The sequence below is a fragment of the Loxodonta africana genome, chromosome 2 (genome assembly GCF_030014295.1).
Source record: "Loxodonta africana isolate mLoxAfr1 chromosome 2, mLoxAfr1.hap2, whole genome shotgun sequence".
NCBI classification, from domain to species: domain Eukaryota; kingdom Metazoa; phylum Chordata; class Mammalia; order Proboscidea; family Elephantidae; genus Loxodonta; species Loxodonta africana.
This window is the reverse complement of record NC_087343.1, coordinates 227,519,053-227,538,374: the sequence shown is the minus strand read 5'-3', so window position 1 is coordinate 227,538,374 and position 19,322 is coordinate 227,519,053. Positions and strand designations below refer to the sequence as shown.

At 55.3% G+C, this 19,322-nt stretch overlaps 1 protein-coding gene across 2 annotated transcripts in view; it reads right to left on the bottom strand.

The window, feature by feature from the left end:
• The window catches only part of COL18A1 (collagen type XVIII alpha 1 chain), a 136,922-nt gene that overhangs the window by 64,518 nt on the left and 53,082 nt on the right, over nt 1-19,322 (bottom strand). The window contains exon 1 of one of the 2 annotated variants that reach the window (XM_064279573.1): nt 13,363-14,035. The exons of the other annotated variant lie outside the window; for it this stretch is intronic. Coding sequence (XP_064135643.1) covers nt 13,363-14,020 — 658 coding nt within the window. The 5' untranslated portion in view covers nt 14,021-14,035. Of the gene's footprint in view, nt 1-13,362; nt 14,036-19,322 lie in introns of those variants that run through there. 2 annotated transcript variants of the gene reach the window in all.

Sequence of the window (19,322 nt, the reverse complement as noted above, 5' to 3'; positions counted from 1 at the left end):
AAAGGAGGGATCTCACTACCACCAAGAAGAAGAGAAATGCGTGGAGGGCATATTTTGGACCCAGGGTCCCTGCGCTGAGAGCCTCCTAGACCCAGGAGACAGAGAGAGAGCTGTTAACATGGGAGATGGTGCAAGATGGCAAAGAGCAGCAGCAAGAAACAGTGGCGGCAGAACCAGGAGACTGTCACAAGCTGGTGCAGTGGGCTTCCTGGCCCACAGAACAAGGCAGTTACAGTGGGTGTGCTGATGACAGAGCTAGAGAGTTGAGAGCCTTCAGGCAAGAGGCTTCCTGGTGGAATAGAATGCATCTGGGCACTTGGTGGTGGTGCTAGGCTAGAAGACTCACAGAGGGGGTTGAACGCCTTCAGGCAGGAGGCTTCCTGGTGGAGTGGGATGCCCTAGGCACTTACTGACAGCTAAAGAGCTTTGTGACACTTGCCTGAGCAAGGCAGGGGCCAGGCCAAGGGGCCAAGAGGCAAGGGCTGGAGAAAGGCCTGCCTGAGGGCACAGCTGAGAAGAGGCTGCTGTCCTGATGGAAAAACTGTATCCTGAGTCGTTCCTGATCCTGAATTGTAACCTGTTACTTCCCTAATAAAGCCCGTAACAGTGAGTGTGGTCTGTGAGTTCTGTGTGGACATTGCAATGAATTATTGAACCCAGCAGAGAAGTAGAGAGTCCTGTGGGAGTGACGGCTGATGTCAGAATTGGTAAAGATGGCAGAAAGTGGAGATATGTCTCCTCTCCACAGGAATCAGCCACGGGCTTATGATCTTCATTCTCCCCACTTCTGAAGTTAGATGAAGAGGTGAGACAACAATACTGCCACCATGCCATTTTATAACCCGTGACCTTAGTTGGAGAAATAGGTCTTTGCAGATGTTATCAGTTAAGTCAAACCAGAGTAGGGTGGGTCCTAAGCCTAATTCCTTCTGAGTGGTGTCTTACAAAATGAGAAAACAGACACACACATGGGGAAGACAGATGCTATGTGAAGATACAGCTACAAGCCAAGAAATGCCAAGGATCGTTGGGAGCCACCATAAGCTGGGGGAGAGGCCTGGAACAGATTCTCCCTCAGAGCCCCAGGAGGAGCCGACACCTGGATCTCAGACACCCAGCCTCCAAAACTATGAGACAATAAATCTCTGTTCCTTAAAGCCCCCACTTTGTGGTATTTGTTGTGGCAGCCCTGGGGCACTCAGACACAGCTGAGCTGGGACATCCCCTCTCTCCTAAACTGACTAGAACTCACATGCTCAGCGGGGCCCACAGGCCCTAGGAAATCCTCCTTTCTTGGAGGGCTTTGCTGCTCCTCTCAGTACCCACAGGATCACGGTGGCCCACTCGTTCTAAAACCACACCTGAACGGGACACACTCCTCATAAGACGCCATGGCCCCTGCTCCGAGTCACCCCAATTCCCACCTCGGGTGCCCTTGGAAAGGGAGGCTGGCCAGGTGCAGGCTGACATCAGGCCCATGGGAAGATAACCTGGCCATAGGCTGTCCCCTCCTCGAGGGAGCAAGGGGACCTTTCAGGATACCTCTGGGAGCAGGGAGACCAGCGGTCACTTCGTGCTCACAGACACCACTGTCCTCTGTGATGGAGGCTGTCATGACAGGTCCCTTTGTTCAGAAGTGGCTGGTCCCAAGTGTCTACCTGACAGGGACACTCTAAGGGTTAGGATATGGGACTATCGCACTGGCTTAAGCGTTAGTGACCTGGTGTCATGACTCAGCCTCCCTGATCTAAAACACGGACATGCCTGCCATGGCCCCTCCTCTGGGGCATCTAGAACTTTTCCAAACTCAATGAGAATGCAGGATGCAGCTGTCGCCGGCTTCCTGGGCGGCTGGGAAACACCGCGTGTCACAGGGGCGGCCGGAGACCCCAGACACAGAATGGGCTGCTCTCAACATTCTCACTTTGTCTCCACGAAGCCATGGTTTCCTCCAGGGGCAGGCTCCGAATGACTCGGCCTCTGGGTCACCAGCTCCCTCCAGATGTAGGCTCCGTGAGTGGAGGATGTCCCCATCCTTGATGCCCCAACAGCACATCCATGGCCGAGGTGCCAGCCTAGCCATCCTGAGTGGGAAACCACCATCCCTCCAACACCAAGCGCTGTGCTGGGCCGTCCTGAACACCAACCTCCCTCCAAACACCAAGTGCCATGCAGTCCTCTAAGCACCCTGAGGATGCTCCCGGGGCTGTGTGGGGATAGACCCGGTGGCAAGAAGGGCCCCTCTTGTCAGCCCAGACTGGGCTCAGGTCACAAAATCGGGACGTGCCCTTTCACCAAGCAGGCCAGTGGAGGCATGGATGATTCTGGAAGTCCTGTGTGTTTAACTATGCCAAGCACAAAATGCCCACATCAGCACCATCAGAACAGGTGAGAACACCTGAGCCCTGGGTCCTCTCACCCCTGCTCTCAGCCAGGAGGGCTTGTGTGGAAACCCAGGCAGGAAGGGCGGGTATGTTGGGCAGCACAGTTCTTGGCATCTCTGAGTGAAGGGAAACCACTAACTCCCCAGCTCCTGGGAGCTCGGCAGAGACAGGCACGAGCAGTGTGATGTCGTCCAGCACCCTCCCCTGGTCACTGCTTCTCGTCAGAGCCCCAGAAAGGCCCCGCCCTACAGGCTCAGCTATGTCGATGTGAGACAGAGGTCAGAGTCAGTGGGACAGTGCCTTGGCCAGCCTGTCTCATGGTCCTTCCCAGTGGTCCCTTTTGCCCCAAAAGCACAACCCTTATACCCGACCTCATCCTACCACCACCTGGTTGGGTTAGAATAGGGGGGTGCTCCATGGCTGCCTGTGAGTCCCCAGGCACCAGAAAATGCCCACAGTATTACAATTAGCATTGAGAAAGATGGCTTAACCTGGGGACACTGGCCAACTGGGCGACACAGAATGGAACCACAGAGGTTTCCAACCATGAGCACAAGGCTGGCCTCCTGTGAAAGCCACCCCACCCAGGGCCTACTGTCTGAACGCCTCCCGGGGCAGGTGCTCACTCCTTCCCAAGCCAGGCTCCTGTCCAGGGGTAGCATCCAGTCACACAGCCCTGCCCCTCCACTGGCCACACCCCAGCATCCCACATCCCTGAGTGCCACTACAACAAGGGGACACCGTGCACTCTGGACACTGCATGCCCCAAACACTGCGCTTTGGACCCCACCCCTCCAGACACTGTGCACCCGGCACTATGCACTCCAGACACCACATGCCCGCAGACACCATGCCCCACCACAGTGTCCCAAGACACTGCACACCCCAGACAGCTGCAGACACCACATGCCTGCAGACACCATGCCCCACCCCGGTGCCCCAAAACACTGCATACTCTTGCACAACCCACAGACACCCACATGCAGCACCCAGCTGCCCCCAGGCTGTTCCCCAGAACCAGTCTGCCAGCCAGACTCCTCTCTGGATGCAGCCTGGAGGCTGGGCCTCTCTGAGGGTGTCTGCCTTACCCACAGGCCCCTGGAAGGGCGGGCCGACAACTGAGAACCACCCCCCACCCTCCGCCCTCACAGGCAACTCTGTCCTGCCCAGGGGCCTCTCACAACCCCAGAGAACTCATGTCTCTGCTCCTAAATGAGTCTGGTGAACCAGGACCACCGGGTGGATTTTAAGTTAATCAGGCAACTTTCGAGTCAGTGTGTGGGGGTGGAGGTGACTCTGAGAAAACGGACTTGATGCTCTACTGCAAATCAAAACAACTCAGAGAGAGAGTGAATCTTAGACTTAAGTTTCCTCTTGAACCCTCCCACCTCCATGTGGGGCTGGATAGAATCTACACACCCGGCAGCAGAGGCCACGGTCAGCTAGGGCAAGGGCAGGGTCCCACCCTAGGGGCTAGGGAGCCGCCACAGGGTGTGGCTGCAGGGCCAGCGCCCGGCAACAGGATCACACCACCTTCTGTACAGGACTGTCCACACTGCCATCTGGGTCTGGGGCACATGCCCACAAGAGCTGCACTGTACCCCCCACCCCGTTCTTTCCTTGACAGACTGGTGCAAGCTGAGCAGCTACTAGGAGAAGCTCTGAGCGGCGTTCCCACCCACGCCTGTCTAGTTCTGCTCGGAGTTCACGTGGAATAATGTCTCCAGGGACAGTTTTGTGAAACTGGAGCCCGTTGTTTGGAAACTTCTTAGGGAAACCCCCCAGAACTTTCTCCGTTTACAAACACAGATTCAGGGACCTCAGGGAATTAGAAGTCACGACCAAACCAGAGAAAGAGAAAAAAAAAAAGACAAAAGCCCTAAGTCCAGGTCAGTAAGAGTTGTAAAATGAGAGGGCAGGGTGGATTCAAGCGTTTCAGCCATCACCACACACAGGAAATTCTACTCCAGAAGAACAAGACACGCAGACCACAAGTAACACAGAGCAAATAGATCAAAACAAGAAAGGACAAGCAAATAAAATCTAGCTATAAGCTGTCAAAAAAATTGGTTAAAGTGACACGAAGAGGTGAAAAACAAAAGGATGGGAAAATATCAGACACACCTGAAGTCTTCTTTCAACCAAATAATAATTTAGCTTAATTAGTAAAGAAATGTCTGCCTTGAGCATTGTGCTCTTTTAAAGGTTGCTATGAGTCGGAATCGACTTGACAGCAATGGGTTGGGTTTGGTTTTGGTTATCTATATGGGATCAAACTGACAAGAGCACCTCGAAAGATCAGATAGGAAGCTTAGGGGGCAGTGAGTTTATGATCATGAATCCACGTCTCTAGAGTCGATTCCGACCCATAGCAGCCCTATAGGACAGAGTAGAGCTACCCCAAAGGATTTCCAAGGCTGTAAATCTTTATGGAAGCAGACTGCCACATCTTTCTCTTGCCGAGTGGCTGGTGGGTTTGAACCACCGGCCTTTCGGTTAGCAGCCAAGCGCTTAAACCACTGCACAACCAGGGCTGTAATCAACGTCATTGAATTGTACGCATAGAAACTGTTGAATTGATGCATGCTCTGCTAAGTATTTTCAGCAAGAAAAAATAAATTATTTTTAAAAAATCAGACAAAAGTAAGCAAATAGGGCAACATTCCACCATCTGTCAGTTTTTCCTACTGTGGTGGCTTTCGTTTTGCTGTGATGCTGGAAGCTATGTCATTGGTATTTCAAATACCAGCAGTCACCCATAGTAGACAGGTTTCAGTGGAACTTCCAGACTAAGACAGACTAGGAAGAATGGCCTAGCAATCTATTTCTGATAATTAGCCAATGAAAATCCTATGGGTTTTGAATATTAGAATATTGTCCGATACAGTACTGGAAGATGAGCCTAGGCTGGAGGGCACTCAGAATACACAGTGGCCATAACAATGGACTTGAGCACGCCAACGAAGGTGAAAACAGTACAGGACCAGGCAATATTTTGTTCTGTTGTACATGTGGTCGCTGTGAGTCTAAGCCGACGGGACCGCAACTAACAATAACCGCGACATTCATATCAGATGAAACAGAATTCAAGTTAAAAACCATTAAATGGGACAGAGAAGATGGTACATATTGATGTGACTAGCCAGGTGCCATTGATATGTCCCTAGTAACAGGGTCCAGAATAGACATAGCAAAAGGGGGAGAAAGTCCTCACTCCTAACGACAGACTCCAAGACACCCCTCTCAGCCCAGTTTCCTGTTGAAGTTAAAAATAATCACTTCAGGAAGATCTACATAAAAGAAACTTCCTGAACCTAATAAGCATATAAGAATGTTCCATACCTGTCACCTTATTATACAGTAGCAATTACAAGGTCCATACCTGTCACCTTATTATACAGTAGCAATTACAAAGTCCAAAATGCTGGGGACAGGGGAGAATCTAACCCCAAAACAAAGAGAAAAATAAACCGGGAACAAACACTTCAAGAAATGTCCAAGACTGTAGAGCTTGACTGAAAGATTAAAAAACCACCTAAGTAAATCAAGACACCTACCACATCCCAGGGTGGCGACTGAATATTGACATGGTGATCTGACTATATTATCTACAGTAATCTACAGGTTCAAGGCTACCCATTCAAAGCCTTAGGGGATATTCCCGAAGATCTACAAAAGATAATGCCCTAAGAGGTCCAATGCACTTTTGAAGATTTTGAATTCCCTGAGAGAGGGGCCCATACCTGATTGTGATGCTGCCAGCACCCAAACCAGGTCTGCAAGGGGTGGAGGCAATCGGCCAATGTTGCTTAATTAACAAGATGGGAATGAGCCATGAATCAACAAATACTGAAGGATGAGGAGGGTTATTATAGCCTTGTCTGTTACAAAGAGAAGCTGGAAACACCTGAAGGTCCATCAGTGGGGAGAGGTTAAAGAAAATAGCAGAACCAAGCAGCTGTAAAAAGAGCAAGAGCGGTTTACCTGTAGTGACACGAGGGGATCTCTGAGACATGTTGTTAACAGGAAACGGCAACTTTCACGCTCACAGAGTATGATTCCGTTTATGCAAAAAAACACATGTGCATATGGGTATCTCTACATACACACACACATATATACATGCATACCCCACGCATGCACACGCATATGCACATAGTGCAAGCACACACACACGAATGCAAATGCACGCATACACTGGTGCACACACATTTATTGTGGTCAGCAGAATCGTGGCCCCAGAGATGCCCACATCCTAACCCCCAGAGCCTGTGAATATGTTACTTTACATGGCAAAGGGGACTCTGGAGATATGGTTACGGTTATGGACCTTGAGATGGGGTGATTACTCTGGATTATCCAGGTGGGCCCAATCTAATCATGTTAGTCCTTAAAAGTGGAGAACCTTTCCCAGCTGGGATCAAGGAAGGAGTTGTGATGACAGTAGTAGAGAACCAGAGAGATGGAAATGTGAGGGACTTGGCCTGAACAAACTGTACACAGTATTGCAGGTAATGATCTCATTCTCACATTAAAAGCCTGGTCCATTGGCTGGATGGGTGGGTGGGTAGGTGGGTGGGTGGGTGGGTGGATGGGTGGATGGGTGGATGGGTGGATGGGTGGATGGATGGATGGGTGGATGGATGGATGGGTGGATGGATGGATGACGGGTGGATAGGTGGATAGATGGGTAGATGGATTGGTGGACAGATGGGTGGATGAATGGGAGAGTGAGAGGATGGATGAGTGGATGGATGGACGAATGATGGCTAGATGAGTGAATGGGAGGTGGGTGGGGGGTGGATAGTTGGATGAGTGAGTAGGTGGATGAATAGAAGGATGTGTAGATGGATGGATAGACAGAAATAGAGATATGTAGATTGTTATTAAACATCCAAGTCATCTGGTTAACCACTGTTATGGACGGAATTGTTTCCCTCCAAAAATGTGTTGAATTTCTGGCCCTTGTACCTGTAGAGGAGCCCTGATAGCACAGAGGTTAAGAGCTATGGCTGCTAACCCAAAGACAGGCTGTTTGAATCCACCAGCTGCTCCTTGGAAACCCTATGGAGCATTCTACTCTGTTCTATAGGGTCACTATGAGTCGGAATCAACTCGACGACTAGAGATTTGGTTTTGGTTTGGTACCTGAGGATGTGACCCTGAATGGAAATAGTGTTTTCTTTTCTTATGTTAATGAGTCATGCAGGAGTAGGTGGGTCCTAAACCTAATCCCTTCTGAGTTATAAAAAGACCAGAATAGATGATGCAGGCACACACACACACACACACTTGGGGGAAGACAAATGCCATGTGAGGATCACCTACAAGCCAAAGAATCAAGGAACACCCAGACTACAAAGAAGGAATTGATATAGCTCAGGCCCTGATTTGGATATTTTCTGTTCTTTAAAGCCACCCACATATGGTATCCCTGTTACAGCAGCACTAGGAGACTGAGACAACCACAAATGGGACACAAACACACCCGGGAAGCCCAAGATACCTTGACAAAGCCCTGGGGTGACATGAACGCAGGAGAAGGTGGCAGGTCCCCTGCCTGCAAGGTTCTGCCTTCTCAGCTGCTGACCGACACCCAGGACAGACTTGGGCCTGTCAGGAAGATCTACCCACCCCTCATCCCCCACCCCCGTCCTGCCTAGTAAAAAGGAGGAGAGGAAAACAGAGCCTTTTGGGGCACGGCCAAGGGACAACAGTGGGATCCTCCTGTGCCCCGAGGCCAGGCGTCCCTCTCCTAGTCACGCACAGCATCCCCTGTGACACACCCTCCCACACTCACCAACCCCCTCCAGGGCATCTTTACCCCAGGGCTACAGGCCTCCCCCAGGGGTGAGCAGCAGTTCTAAAAGCTCAGTTTCCTGGCTCCTGTGTATACTTCCCCATCAAGACACCCTGCAGAGGGCCTCCCTCCCTTACTCAATGTGGGTCAGTGGTGTCCAGACCAGCACCCTCTCCACACACAGTAATGATAATAACTGAGAAGGACAGCACCTAGGCCTGACTTCACTGAGGAAGACGACAGCAGCTCACGCGCCAACCGAGAAGAACAGCGTCCAAACCTGACTTCCCTGAGGAAGAGGACTGGCAGCTCGCTCTCCAACTGAGAAGGACCACCTCAGGGAGATGCCCCTAAAGCCCCAGCAACAAGCGGAGGCCCTGACGCAGAGGGTTCAGGCTGCCACTGAGCAGGCGCCATCATGGCCACCATCTTGTTCCACCTCAGTGAGGCCAGAAGGGGACTAGATTCTCTACCTCGTCCAGATGGAAGGTGACGTCAGAGCACAAGTCACCCACGGCCACAGGGCATCTCCAGAGGGACAAAGACGACCTGTAAAATGCCCCGCCAGTCTCCCCAAGGGCAGGAGGGAGTATCCCCTAAATATCATGGCAATCTCATTGATGATGTAAGAAAAGCCAAGACACAAGAGCAGTCAAGGAAAGAACCTGCAGGAATGCCAGGTATGTCCTTTCGTTGTCTTGTCTATGTTTGGTTACCAAAGAATCACCACGATTTGACCTTATCACACAGACACTGCCTTTCCACTGATGCCCCAGTAAGAGATAATCACAGAAGTCCTCGCTGGCACACGTGGGGGGTGACAGGAGACCTGTGGTGAGCTTAGCTAGCTCACCCAAACAGTATCTGTAGGTTGCCAAGAGGCGAGATATAAGAGGAAATATTTTCCCGTTGAGGTGCTCTCATCTCCACTTAAGTCAAAGTTAAACAGAAACTCGAGCAAACTGAAGCATTCATTATAAGGAACAGTAACATTTTTCTGACATTCTACGTTTGATCAGAGGAACAAGATTTGAACCCAGCAGTGAGGAAGCCTCAACAAGGCCACCCAGGATGGAGTAAGAATGGCCCTCAGAACACTCCAGCAATGAACTCCCACCTGTGTGTGTGCCCCACATGGCCACCTTGACCTCCCAGGGACCCATATGCAGCTGGCTTTCCAGGTGGGGGAGAGGCTCAGAAACCAAACCAGCTGCTGGCACATCCACTCTGCCTTACACTGACCCCATGTGTGTCAGAGTGGAACTGTGCTCCGTAGGGTTTTCCGTGGCTGATCTTTGGCAAGCAGATCGGCAGGCCTTTCCTCTGAGTTGCCTCTGGGTGGACTGGAACTTCCAATCTTTTCAATTAGCAGTGGAGCGCATTAACTGTTGGCACTATCCAGGGACTCCCAGAGGGTTCAGCAGCCCCCAAATGACCTGCCGGAGGACTAAGCCCCACGGTCCAGGGTGCCACATGTAGAGACCCCAAAAGTGCATTTGAGAGGAGAGACACTCCCACGTGTGGGAAGCCATCCCCTCCCTGAGCACCCAAGCAGGACCCTGCCCCTGCCATGTCCCCACCGTGTCCCTCCTGGCACAGGCTGTAGTGGCACCACCAACTGTCTCGGTGATGGTCACGGTGTCTGCTCTAACAGGTTGGGTGCAGCCAGCCACCTGGAGTCTCCTCCACCAGAAGCTGAGCCTATCCAGTGGACAGCAGGTGGGTGAGCACTAGGGCCCACCTCCTGGCCCCATGCACTAGCCATGTGGTCATGCATGTACCATTTGACTCCCATGGACCTCAGTTTTCTCATCTGTAAACGAGAAGAACACACCTGCCCCTGGGTCCTCTGTGAATGCCAGCTGCTTTCACTGTTGTTCCCGGGGTGCAGGAGGGATCTGAGAGCACCAGGGGAGGGTGCAGAGGCATAGCCCAGAGTACCCAGTGTGGCCTGTCACTGTCTGTGGGGGTGGACACCCCAGGGTCCTCTGACCTGCACTCCCTACAAAGCCTATGCCTGGTAGGGAGCCCTTTCTCCTGACCTGGCCACTCGCTTCACTGACCACTGCCCTCTGGCTGGCCTCATCCCTCTCCCGCACACTCTCCTGGGGCCATGGAGGGAGTTTTGGCATCAGGGCTGGTGTTCAGGGACTAGGGTATATGGGTCCCTCAGGTGACGGTGGCACCGTGCAGGGCACGGAGGGGCTGAAAAGGGAAGAGGCTGTTCAGGGTGAGGGCTGGTGCCTGGGGAGGGGCGCCATCTAGTCTTTGAAGTGGACGTGCCCCTGCTGACACACATGTCTCCCTGGCTTGGGTCTCGGTGATGCCCAGGTGGCCCAGAGGGCAGCTTGGAGGAGAGCTTGGGGCTGTCTTGGGAACAGGTATACAGCCCAGTGCCCTTCCAAGACCTGCTCACCAGTCCCTGTGGGATCTGTCACCAACAAGGGGAAGGTGCTGAGTGTGGGGCTCCAGGGAGGGGCGCCCCAGCTGGGAAGGCGGAGGAGGGGGAGGGCACTCCTGCCCATGGGGCCACCCCTAGAAAGGGTCGCCAGCTGAGGGAGGCTAGCCTCAGCCCATCTCCGGGCCGAAGGGACGCAGCAATGGCCTGCAAGAGTCCCCCAGGACTCTGCTCAGGAGGTCATGGCCTCCTCACAGCCGCGGATGCTGCCATTGCAGCCAGATGTCTGGTCAGAAGTTCTCTAGGCCTCCCGGCCAGCAGAGCTAGCTGAAGTGAGAGAAATCCCAGCCCCACGCAGCCCTGCCTGGGGCTTGCTGGGAAGCACCGCCCGAACTGGCTCCTGGCTGAGCCTTGGATCCAAACGCCCCTCTAAACACTGACCCTACCTAAGGCCCAGCCATAGGGCCCGCGCTCCACCAGAAATAGACGATGGCTCTGACATTCCAGTAGGGTGGCCCAGCCTGAGCCTGGGCCCTCCACAGGGTGACCTGAGATGCTGAGGGTCCGTGGATGCCCCAGCCTCACGTCCCACCTTGTGCGGCATCTGAAATGCCACCCTTCAAGTTGAGTTCCTGGGGTTCAGGAACCAGTGACTGGCCTCTGACCTCTCTCCTGCACCAGCCCCCTGAGGGCTGGGGGTAGGGGACTTAATGTTCCTGTCCTTGGAGCCACACTGAGCCTGGGGCTGGGGTGGGCGGGGTGCTGGCAGCATTCCCCTGGAATGGCGCCTGCTGCAGGCTGCCCCCTGTCCTACATGTTAAGTGAGGGCAGGGCCAGCATGGTCGGGGAGTAGGGAAATGGCTCAGGCTGCCGGGCAGGCTCTGCTGATATCACACACGGGGGCCTGAAGACCGGGAGCGTCAGGGATGGTGGACACAATTTCTTCCCTCAGCTCCTCTGAGACCGAATACCTCAGCCAAAAGCCCCAGCATGGCCCCTCCTGCCCTCTCTGCATGCACTGGGTGCAGCTGGGCTAGGTCTGCGGCCTTGCTTTCCAGCAAGCAGCCCTTCAGTCTGTCTCCTTCCACCTCAGTCTCCACTCCCAGCCTGTGCACCCCTCTCTCGGGTCCATGGCCACCCCATCATTAGCACGTGCCCCCTTCCCCACAACCACACTGCACTCTTGGCTGGCACAGGTCTGCCGAGCAAGTGGGCAGAGCACCTGGCAGACTGGCCGGCAGCCTGCTGCACTGAGCTTTGGTCCCGCACACCCACGCATCTTGTGGCAGAAAGCCCCAAAGGGAGCATTTGCAAGGAATTTGGCCCCAGAAGCCCACCACTCAGGAGCTGCCCCTCCTCACTGGCCTGGCCCAGCCCTGAAGCCCAGTGACCACGAGGCCACTGATGGGATCAAGGCCTTTTGTCCACATGCCATAGCAAGGGGTGGGGGCTGGAAACCAGGGCCAAAAGGGCAGATCCCTCCGGGGCCAAGGCTACCAAGTATAAACAGCCACTGGGGAGTCAGACAGGGACTCACAGCCACATAGGGGACTGACTGCCTCAGGAGTGCGGGGCGGTGGGGGGGGGGGTTCTAGGCTGCCTGGGGCTTAGTAACACACTCCCTGCTACACGCCTGCCGGCCTGCTCCCCCACCTCCACTGCATCCCCTGCCCTCCCCTTGTTCTTTCCTTTCTTCTTTCCCCCTCCCTTTCCATCCCCATGGATCATGTGATCCCCATGCCTCAGTCTTCCTCAGTGACCGAGGACATATAGGGCTAACTCAGACCATGGCGAGGACCACACGAGGTAAGACGCTAGAGGGATTGTCACTGGAAGCACACGGAATCTATGGCTCCCTGCCTCACTTGCCCTGTCTTCCCTGCTTGGAGAGGGTCCCACCACCTGCCCCTGGCTCCGGGAGGGCACAATGAACTGTGAACACACAGGCTGCCTGGCCCCAGCTTGGTGTCAGCGAGAGGGGTTAAGGAGGCCTCTGTGCCAAGTTCAGAGTAGCCAAAAGGCGAGGGTGGTCAGTAGGCCATTACCTGCGGCCGCCCCAATGAACACACAGTACCCATCCTCCTGGGTGGGCAGCGAGGCACAGGCCACAGGCAGCCTGTGGCCCTCCAGATGGCTCCAGCACTCGTCCTCCAGGGCCTCGCAGAACTGGCGGCAGGGTGGCGGGCCAGGCAGTGGGGCAGCACCACAAGGGGGGGCCAGCAGCAGGCAGAAGAACCACCCCAGGAAATGGTGGCAGTTTGTCTGGAGGAGGTCCCCCCAGGCCTGTGCAGCCCCCCGCACCTCCTCGTCGCTCTCGTGGCCGAGGTGGTTGGGCAGCAAGGCGAGGCCAATACCCAGGTGGCGGCAGAGTGGCATGTAGGACGGCAGAGGCCGGCAGCGGCCAGCAGGCCGCCCAGCAGGGGCAAGCGGTGTGGAGGTGTTAGCGAGACCAGGCCCCGAAGAATTAGCCACGTGAGAACCCCAATCGCCACTGTCCCTGATTAAAACTGAGACCGGAGACCACTCGGCTGGGTGGCCCCTCTGCATGTGGCCGCCCCTGCCACCAGGGTTGCCGAGCAGGGGCCCCCTACCATGCAGGGCCGAGAGGTCAGCAGGGAGGGTGGAAGAGGCAGTGTGAGCAGAGCCCGTCACCAGAGGGGACAGACGAGGTGTGCGGCGGGGCGCGGCGGTGTGCTGGTCGGGAAAGGCAGCTGCGGGAAGGAGTTCTTGACTGTCCAGACGCTGGGGCCACCCTATGGAGGAGGGAGAAGACGCTGTACCTGGAGTTGGCGGGGGCATCAAAGGCTTTCTGAGCCGGGCCCGGGGTCTGCTCGAAGAGGCAAGCAGCTGGGTGGGCACTGGCAAGGTGCTGGAATGGGTCCTTGGGGTGTCCTGTGAGCTGGAGGCTGTACTACTTGGCCCAGGAGCCGTCCTGCTCCCAGCGGCAGTGCTGGAGGACTCAGGAAGAGTGAGGGGGTCCGTGGGGACCACAGGGGCCAGGGTACCTGCCCCGGTGGGGCTCTCAGTGGGGGCAGCATCATTCCACAGCCGGATAAAGCTCCGGATGCCCTGGGCCACGTTCAGGACCTTGGCTCCCACGCCGGCAACGTTCTCCTCCCTCATGTCTGGTCTCTGGGCAAGGGCCACAGGGGCAGTAGGGGCTCTGCCCTGGCCAGCCTCCAGCTCCTCCAGGGGCAGCTCACGTACGGCAGCAGCGGTGGCCTGCTCGGTGGGGCCCTCCTGGGGGGCCACATGTGTGGTGGGGTCTGCTGTAGGCTGCACAGCTGAGCCTTTCCGGGGCTCGGAGGCCAGTGTCATCGTGGGGTCCGCAGACCTCAGGAACCACGGCAAACTCAGGCCCAGTATGTGGGCGTGGGCAGCGGCCAGGCAGCAGGTGAGCAGCAGGAGGCCACGGCCAGCGCTGGGGTCTGGAGCCATCGGGGCTGTGTGTGCTCTGCTGGCTGGCGGGCGGCAACGTCGTCCTGGGGGTGGAGCTGCCTCCCCGCCCTCCTGGCCAGCCACCAGTTCCTCATTCAGGCTTCCCAGCACAGCCTCTTCCCACAGATGTCACCCACATAGAAGCACGGGCAGAGGTCTCGGAACTGAGGTGGCCTCTTGGGCATGTCCCCCACGACTTAGCCTCCAAGGACTTTTAACTCTTTCCTCCCCATGCGTCCATGAAGCAGCCACAGGCTCAAGACAAAGGGACACTGTGAAGGACATCCAGCCCATTCCTGACCTCCTTCATCCACTTGCCTAAACTGCCATATGGGGGGGCTCTGGGCTGGAGCCCCAGGTCACCATGGCCAAGGCAGAGGCTCCTGGGCACCAGCCCCTCAGGACATCTACCTGGTCCCCCACTTGGCCCGGCCCCCTTCTGCTCCAACCGAGAAGTGGGTAGGGGAGGGCCTGGCCTGGGGCCACTGTCCGTATAGCTGGAACTTAAAGAGGCCCAAGCTGTTACAATTCCAAGTCCTTTGGGGAGAGATGCCAAAGAGCTGTGTATAGGAGCCTGAACCACTGACACTGGGCAACCACTCCCCGCCCACACGTGGGCCCCAGGCCTCTGCCTCCCTCCATCTCCCCCCTCACCTGCGTGTTGTTCTAACTCTGCTCAGACAACCCCTGGCTTCCTTCTCTGATGGTAGAAATGTCCTCACTCACTGCTGTGTATCAGAGTTTTCATGAGCACCCTGACAGGGCGTAACACTGTTGCTGTCAATTCCGACTCACAGTGACCCTATAGGACAGAGTAGAAGTGCCCCATAGGGTTTCCAAGGAGTGACTGGTGGATTCAAACTGCCGAGCTTTTGGTTAGCAGCCATAGCATTTAACCACTACGCCCCAGTGGGGGTTCTAACTTAATTCTGGGACTGTCTGTCAGGAGGGGCAATATGGGATGGATGGAACAGATGGTGCCATGGACATGAGTTCCAGTCCATATCCCCCTCACCCCTACCCCTCTACCCCCCCCACCCCCACCGGTGCGCACAGAATGTCAGCCTCTGCTTGTGGAACCATGGACTCGTGGGGGCCTCGGTGAAGCCCTAGGCAGTGGGGCTGGGTGAACCCGTCTCCAGCCCACAGAGGCCCCAGTATCCCCGATACCCACTTGGGGACAGATGTCCTAAACAAGGACATCTCCGGGCACCACAGCCACTGAGGCAGGCGAGCCCCAAGGTCACTGTGCTGACGCCTCATGGCCCCTTGGGGAGCTCAGTGCCCCATGGCCACCTAGGTTAGGGAGGGGCTTTGCTGTTGAGCGTGGCCTCACTCAGGACTTACCATGTGGATCGGAGCTGGATCTGCCCCACCTCCTCCATGCTTGTCCAAGTCATCCTATTGTGGGGAAGAGCCCCCTGTGCCCGGGACTGTCTGTCCTGGCTGCGGACCCACAGGGTGGGGTGCCCCACCAGCCTGGAGGACCCCAGAAGAGTGGGGTACGCTGGAGGACACACCTCCACTCCTGCAGTAGCAGCCTTCTGCATTCCCCACCCAGTTTTTTTCTGCCACTTACTCCTTTTTTATTACATGGTAAAATGGGGGTCAAGAGGGAGACCAGGCTCCATCCTCCACCCACTGTGCCCAGGGCAGGACCCCACCTGGCCGCCCCCACCGTGGTCCCCTGCGGCCTGCACCTATTGGAAACCTTGGTCCTGCCCACAGCCTTGTCTATCTGACGTAGCCAAGACAGGGGCACTGAAGGCCTCTCAAGCCAAGGAAACATGGGTCAGTGGCGCGCCCCTGGGGTCCAGTCATCCCATTCACGAGCCCCTTACTCCGCATCCAGCAGGGCCAGGCAGGGGTCCAGGGGGCTGAAGCACAGCCCCTGCCCCTGGAGCGGCCTCGGGAACCCAGGCCAACCTGTGGGAACCAGGGCAGCAGGGGGCTTCCCTGAAACTGGAAAGGATCCCTCCCTCTCCCTCTGAGTGAATTATCAATAATTATGTGACGCCCCAAAGGCAGTTGGGAAGCAAAGAAATCCTTCTGGGAAGTAACTGCTTGCAGGAATGATAGTGGCTAAAGAAATTCAGTCTCTATCTTTAAAAAGAAGCTGCACACTATAATCTTCTCAGGGATTTGGCTACTCTATGAAGCAGCAAGTCGGGGGCAGACAGGCCCAGGGTGCCTGCAGTGGTGGGTGACGGAGACTAGCAGGGGACCGCCCCTCCCCACCATGCCCACATCCCCTCGTGGGACTCCCTGACCACCGGCCTCCTCTATGAGAGCAGGACTTGCAGGACAGAGCTTTCCAGCAAGTCAAAGGCCCTGTAGACCAGCCATCTCTGACAGAGGGACGGTGCAGGCCTGTGGGACACTCTCCAACTGAGACACCCCAGTGGCTCGATGCAGGATGTGAAATAATAAATCTGAGAGTCGTGAGATGAGCTAAAACCAGGCTAATACTTGATGGGTTTTGCATTTCTGTCACTTTTGGTATCACTGATCAAAGCCTTTGCTCAGAAGCAGAGAGGTAGGACATGGAGTCCTGCCTCTGCTTGTCCTGCCGGGTCCAGCTCCCGGGGGCTAAGTTGCAGCATCCGTCGTCTTTGCCTAACAGACACCTGTGAGGAGACACCGTAAGCCTCAGAACGACCCGCTTGTAGAAGGAAGCAAGGAGTCCCGGGCCCAGTTGGACCCTCAGTACAGACCCTCCCCGTTCTGGGCTGAGGGGCACAGCATCAGGTCCTGCTGGGCTGCCTCACGACCCACCGTCTCCTGGGGCCTTTTGGAGTCAATTCTGACTCCCAGAAAGCCATGCAGCCCTGAGAACCCCCAGCACTGTGTGACTCCCCTCCCCTCAGAGGCAACACTGACTCGCTGCAAAGGAACGTTAAACCAGAAGGGATGCCCTCGGGCACACTTGCAATCCCCATGTGCACCATCAAGTCCAGGCTGGCCAAAGTGCCCATTTGTCCTATCACAGGGAGCCCACCGCCCTCGTGGGGCTGGGGCTGGGGCCGGGTTGTGGCCTCTCTGGGGCCCACGGCGCCCAGGCAGTAAGGAAGGTGCTCAAGGTTATAGAGCCCTCAGAGGTCGAGTCAGAACTGAATCCCTGCAGTCCACCCACATGTGTTCATGCACATACACTCACATATGTGTTCACACACAGCACACTTACAAGCTAACGCACTCACATATGCACGTATGTGTTTACACACAGAACACACAAACTCACACAGAATAATAGATAGTTGTGTTAATGAGGCAGGAAACAAATCTACAGGATTAGGTTGTATGTGGAGTCAATCTCTTTTGAGATTAAAAAAAGGAAGTGAGCAGAGAGGAGAGGGACCTCATACCACCATGAAAGCGGTGCCAGGAGCAGAGCACAACCTTTGGACCTGAGGTCCCTGCACTGAGAAGCTCCTAGGCAAGAAGCAGACTGATGACAAGATCTTCCTCCAGAGCCGACGGAGATAGAAAGACTCCCCTGGAGCTGACACCCTGAACGTGGACTTCTGGCCTCCCAGACTGTGAGAGAATAAACTTCTGCTTGTTATAGCCATCCACGTGTGGTATTTCTGTTACAACAGCACTGGGTGACTAAGGCACCTTGTAGCCTGTCTTCTCTAGGCCTTGCGGCCAGGGGCCACTGTCCACTCCTACCTAGGGCTAGGCTCAGCATCCATGTGGGCAGACATTGGTAGAACAGCCCAGGAGGCCTGCCCCAAGTCAGAATGCTGAGGAAGTGACCCAGCTAGTCCATCCAAAGGGCAGGGCCTGGCTGTTTGGAATCAGAACTGGATTTTGGAACAGCTGGACACTGCATATCCTCTCTAAGGCTGAGGGGGGGAGAGGCCCCCCTGCAAACAGCTGCATCTCAGCAAGGCCTCGTTCCCAAAACTAATCCCCACAACGCTCAGAATAAAGTCTAAGAAACGCCAGAGTACGCTCTCTTCTTTGCCTGAAAATCCCCTGCCACTAATGTGATTTTATGCTGAAGAATGTCTCCAGAAAACCTCAGGACAGAAGCTCCCCACACATACGGCACGGCACGTATGGGGACAGGCCCTGACCCTGACTTACCCTCGGGGTGGGGGTGTTCCTTGCCATCCTGCTAGCCCTGGGCGCTAGGGCAGTCACGGTGCAAATGTTATCCCCCTGTAGACCCTGGCAGCTGCCTGCAGTTGGGTGACCACCTTCATCCGATCAACTCGAGATTCCTGGGCAAAGCAAAGGACGAGGAGCACGGCTGGCAGGAGGGGCAGCCACATCCAGCTCCTCCTTGGACCAGAGCAGGTACCCCCACACTCACGTTAAGGTGGAAACAGCTCTGATGAGGCTGCCCCCGTTGTCTATGGCACCACAATGAGCAGCGGAGAGTGGGGGTGGGGAGAAGGGACAGTCTGAACCACCCTACCCTTATGGGCTGAGTAGCCTGAGGTCACTCCCTACTCTGACTGTTATGGGTTGAACTGAGTTCCCCAAAAGATATACAAAGTCCTGACCCCTGCACTTGTGAGCAAGACCTTGTTTGGAAATAGGGTCTTTGCAGATGTGATCAGTTAACATGAGGCCATACTGGAGCTGGGTGGGTCCTATGACCCTATAAAATCCTGCAGCTCTCCCTATAACAGAGGAGATGAGACACAGACACAGAGAGAAGATGGCCATGTGACAATGGAGGCTGTGATGGTTAAGGTTATGTGTCACCTTTGTGAGGCCATGATTCTCAGTGGTTTGGCATATATTATAGAATCATCCTCCATTCTCTGATCCGATGTGAGCAGCCAATCAGTAAGTAGGAAGCTAGTCAGTTGAAAGCCAGTCAGTTTCCTTGGGGGTGTGACCTGCATCCAAGATACATGGACGTCCAGGCAAAGCTTGCTCTGGATCCTTCATCCTACTCGTCATTCTCTGACCTCTGGTTCTTGGGACGTGAGCCAGCAGCCTGCCACCTGACCTGCAGATCTTGGGATTCACCAGCTCCTGGAATCCCGTGAGGCAGCAGCCGTCCACCTGACCTTCTGATTTTGGGTTCGTCAGCCCCTGCAACCATGTGAGTCAGGAGAAGCCCACATCCTGACACCTGACCCACAGATTGGGACTTGCCAGCCTCCACAACTGTGTGAGATAAATCTCTCTCTAAATATTTATATATATATAGACACGCCACTGGGATTGCTCCTCTAGAGAACCCAGCCTAAGATGGAGGCAGAGATTGGAGTGATACGCCCATAAGCCAAAGAACACCAAGCATCGTCCACCATCGTCAGAAGCTGGGAGAGAGGCAAGG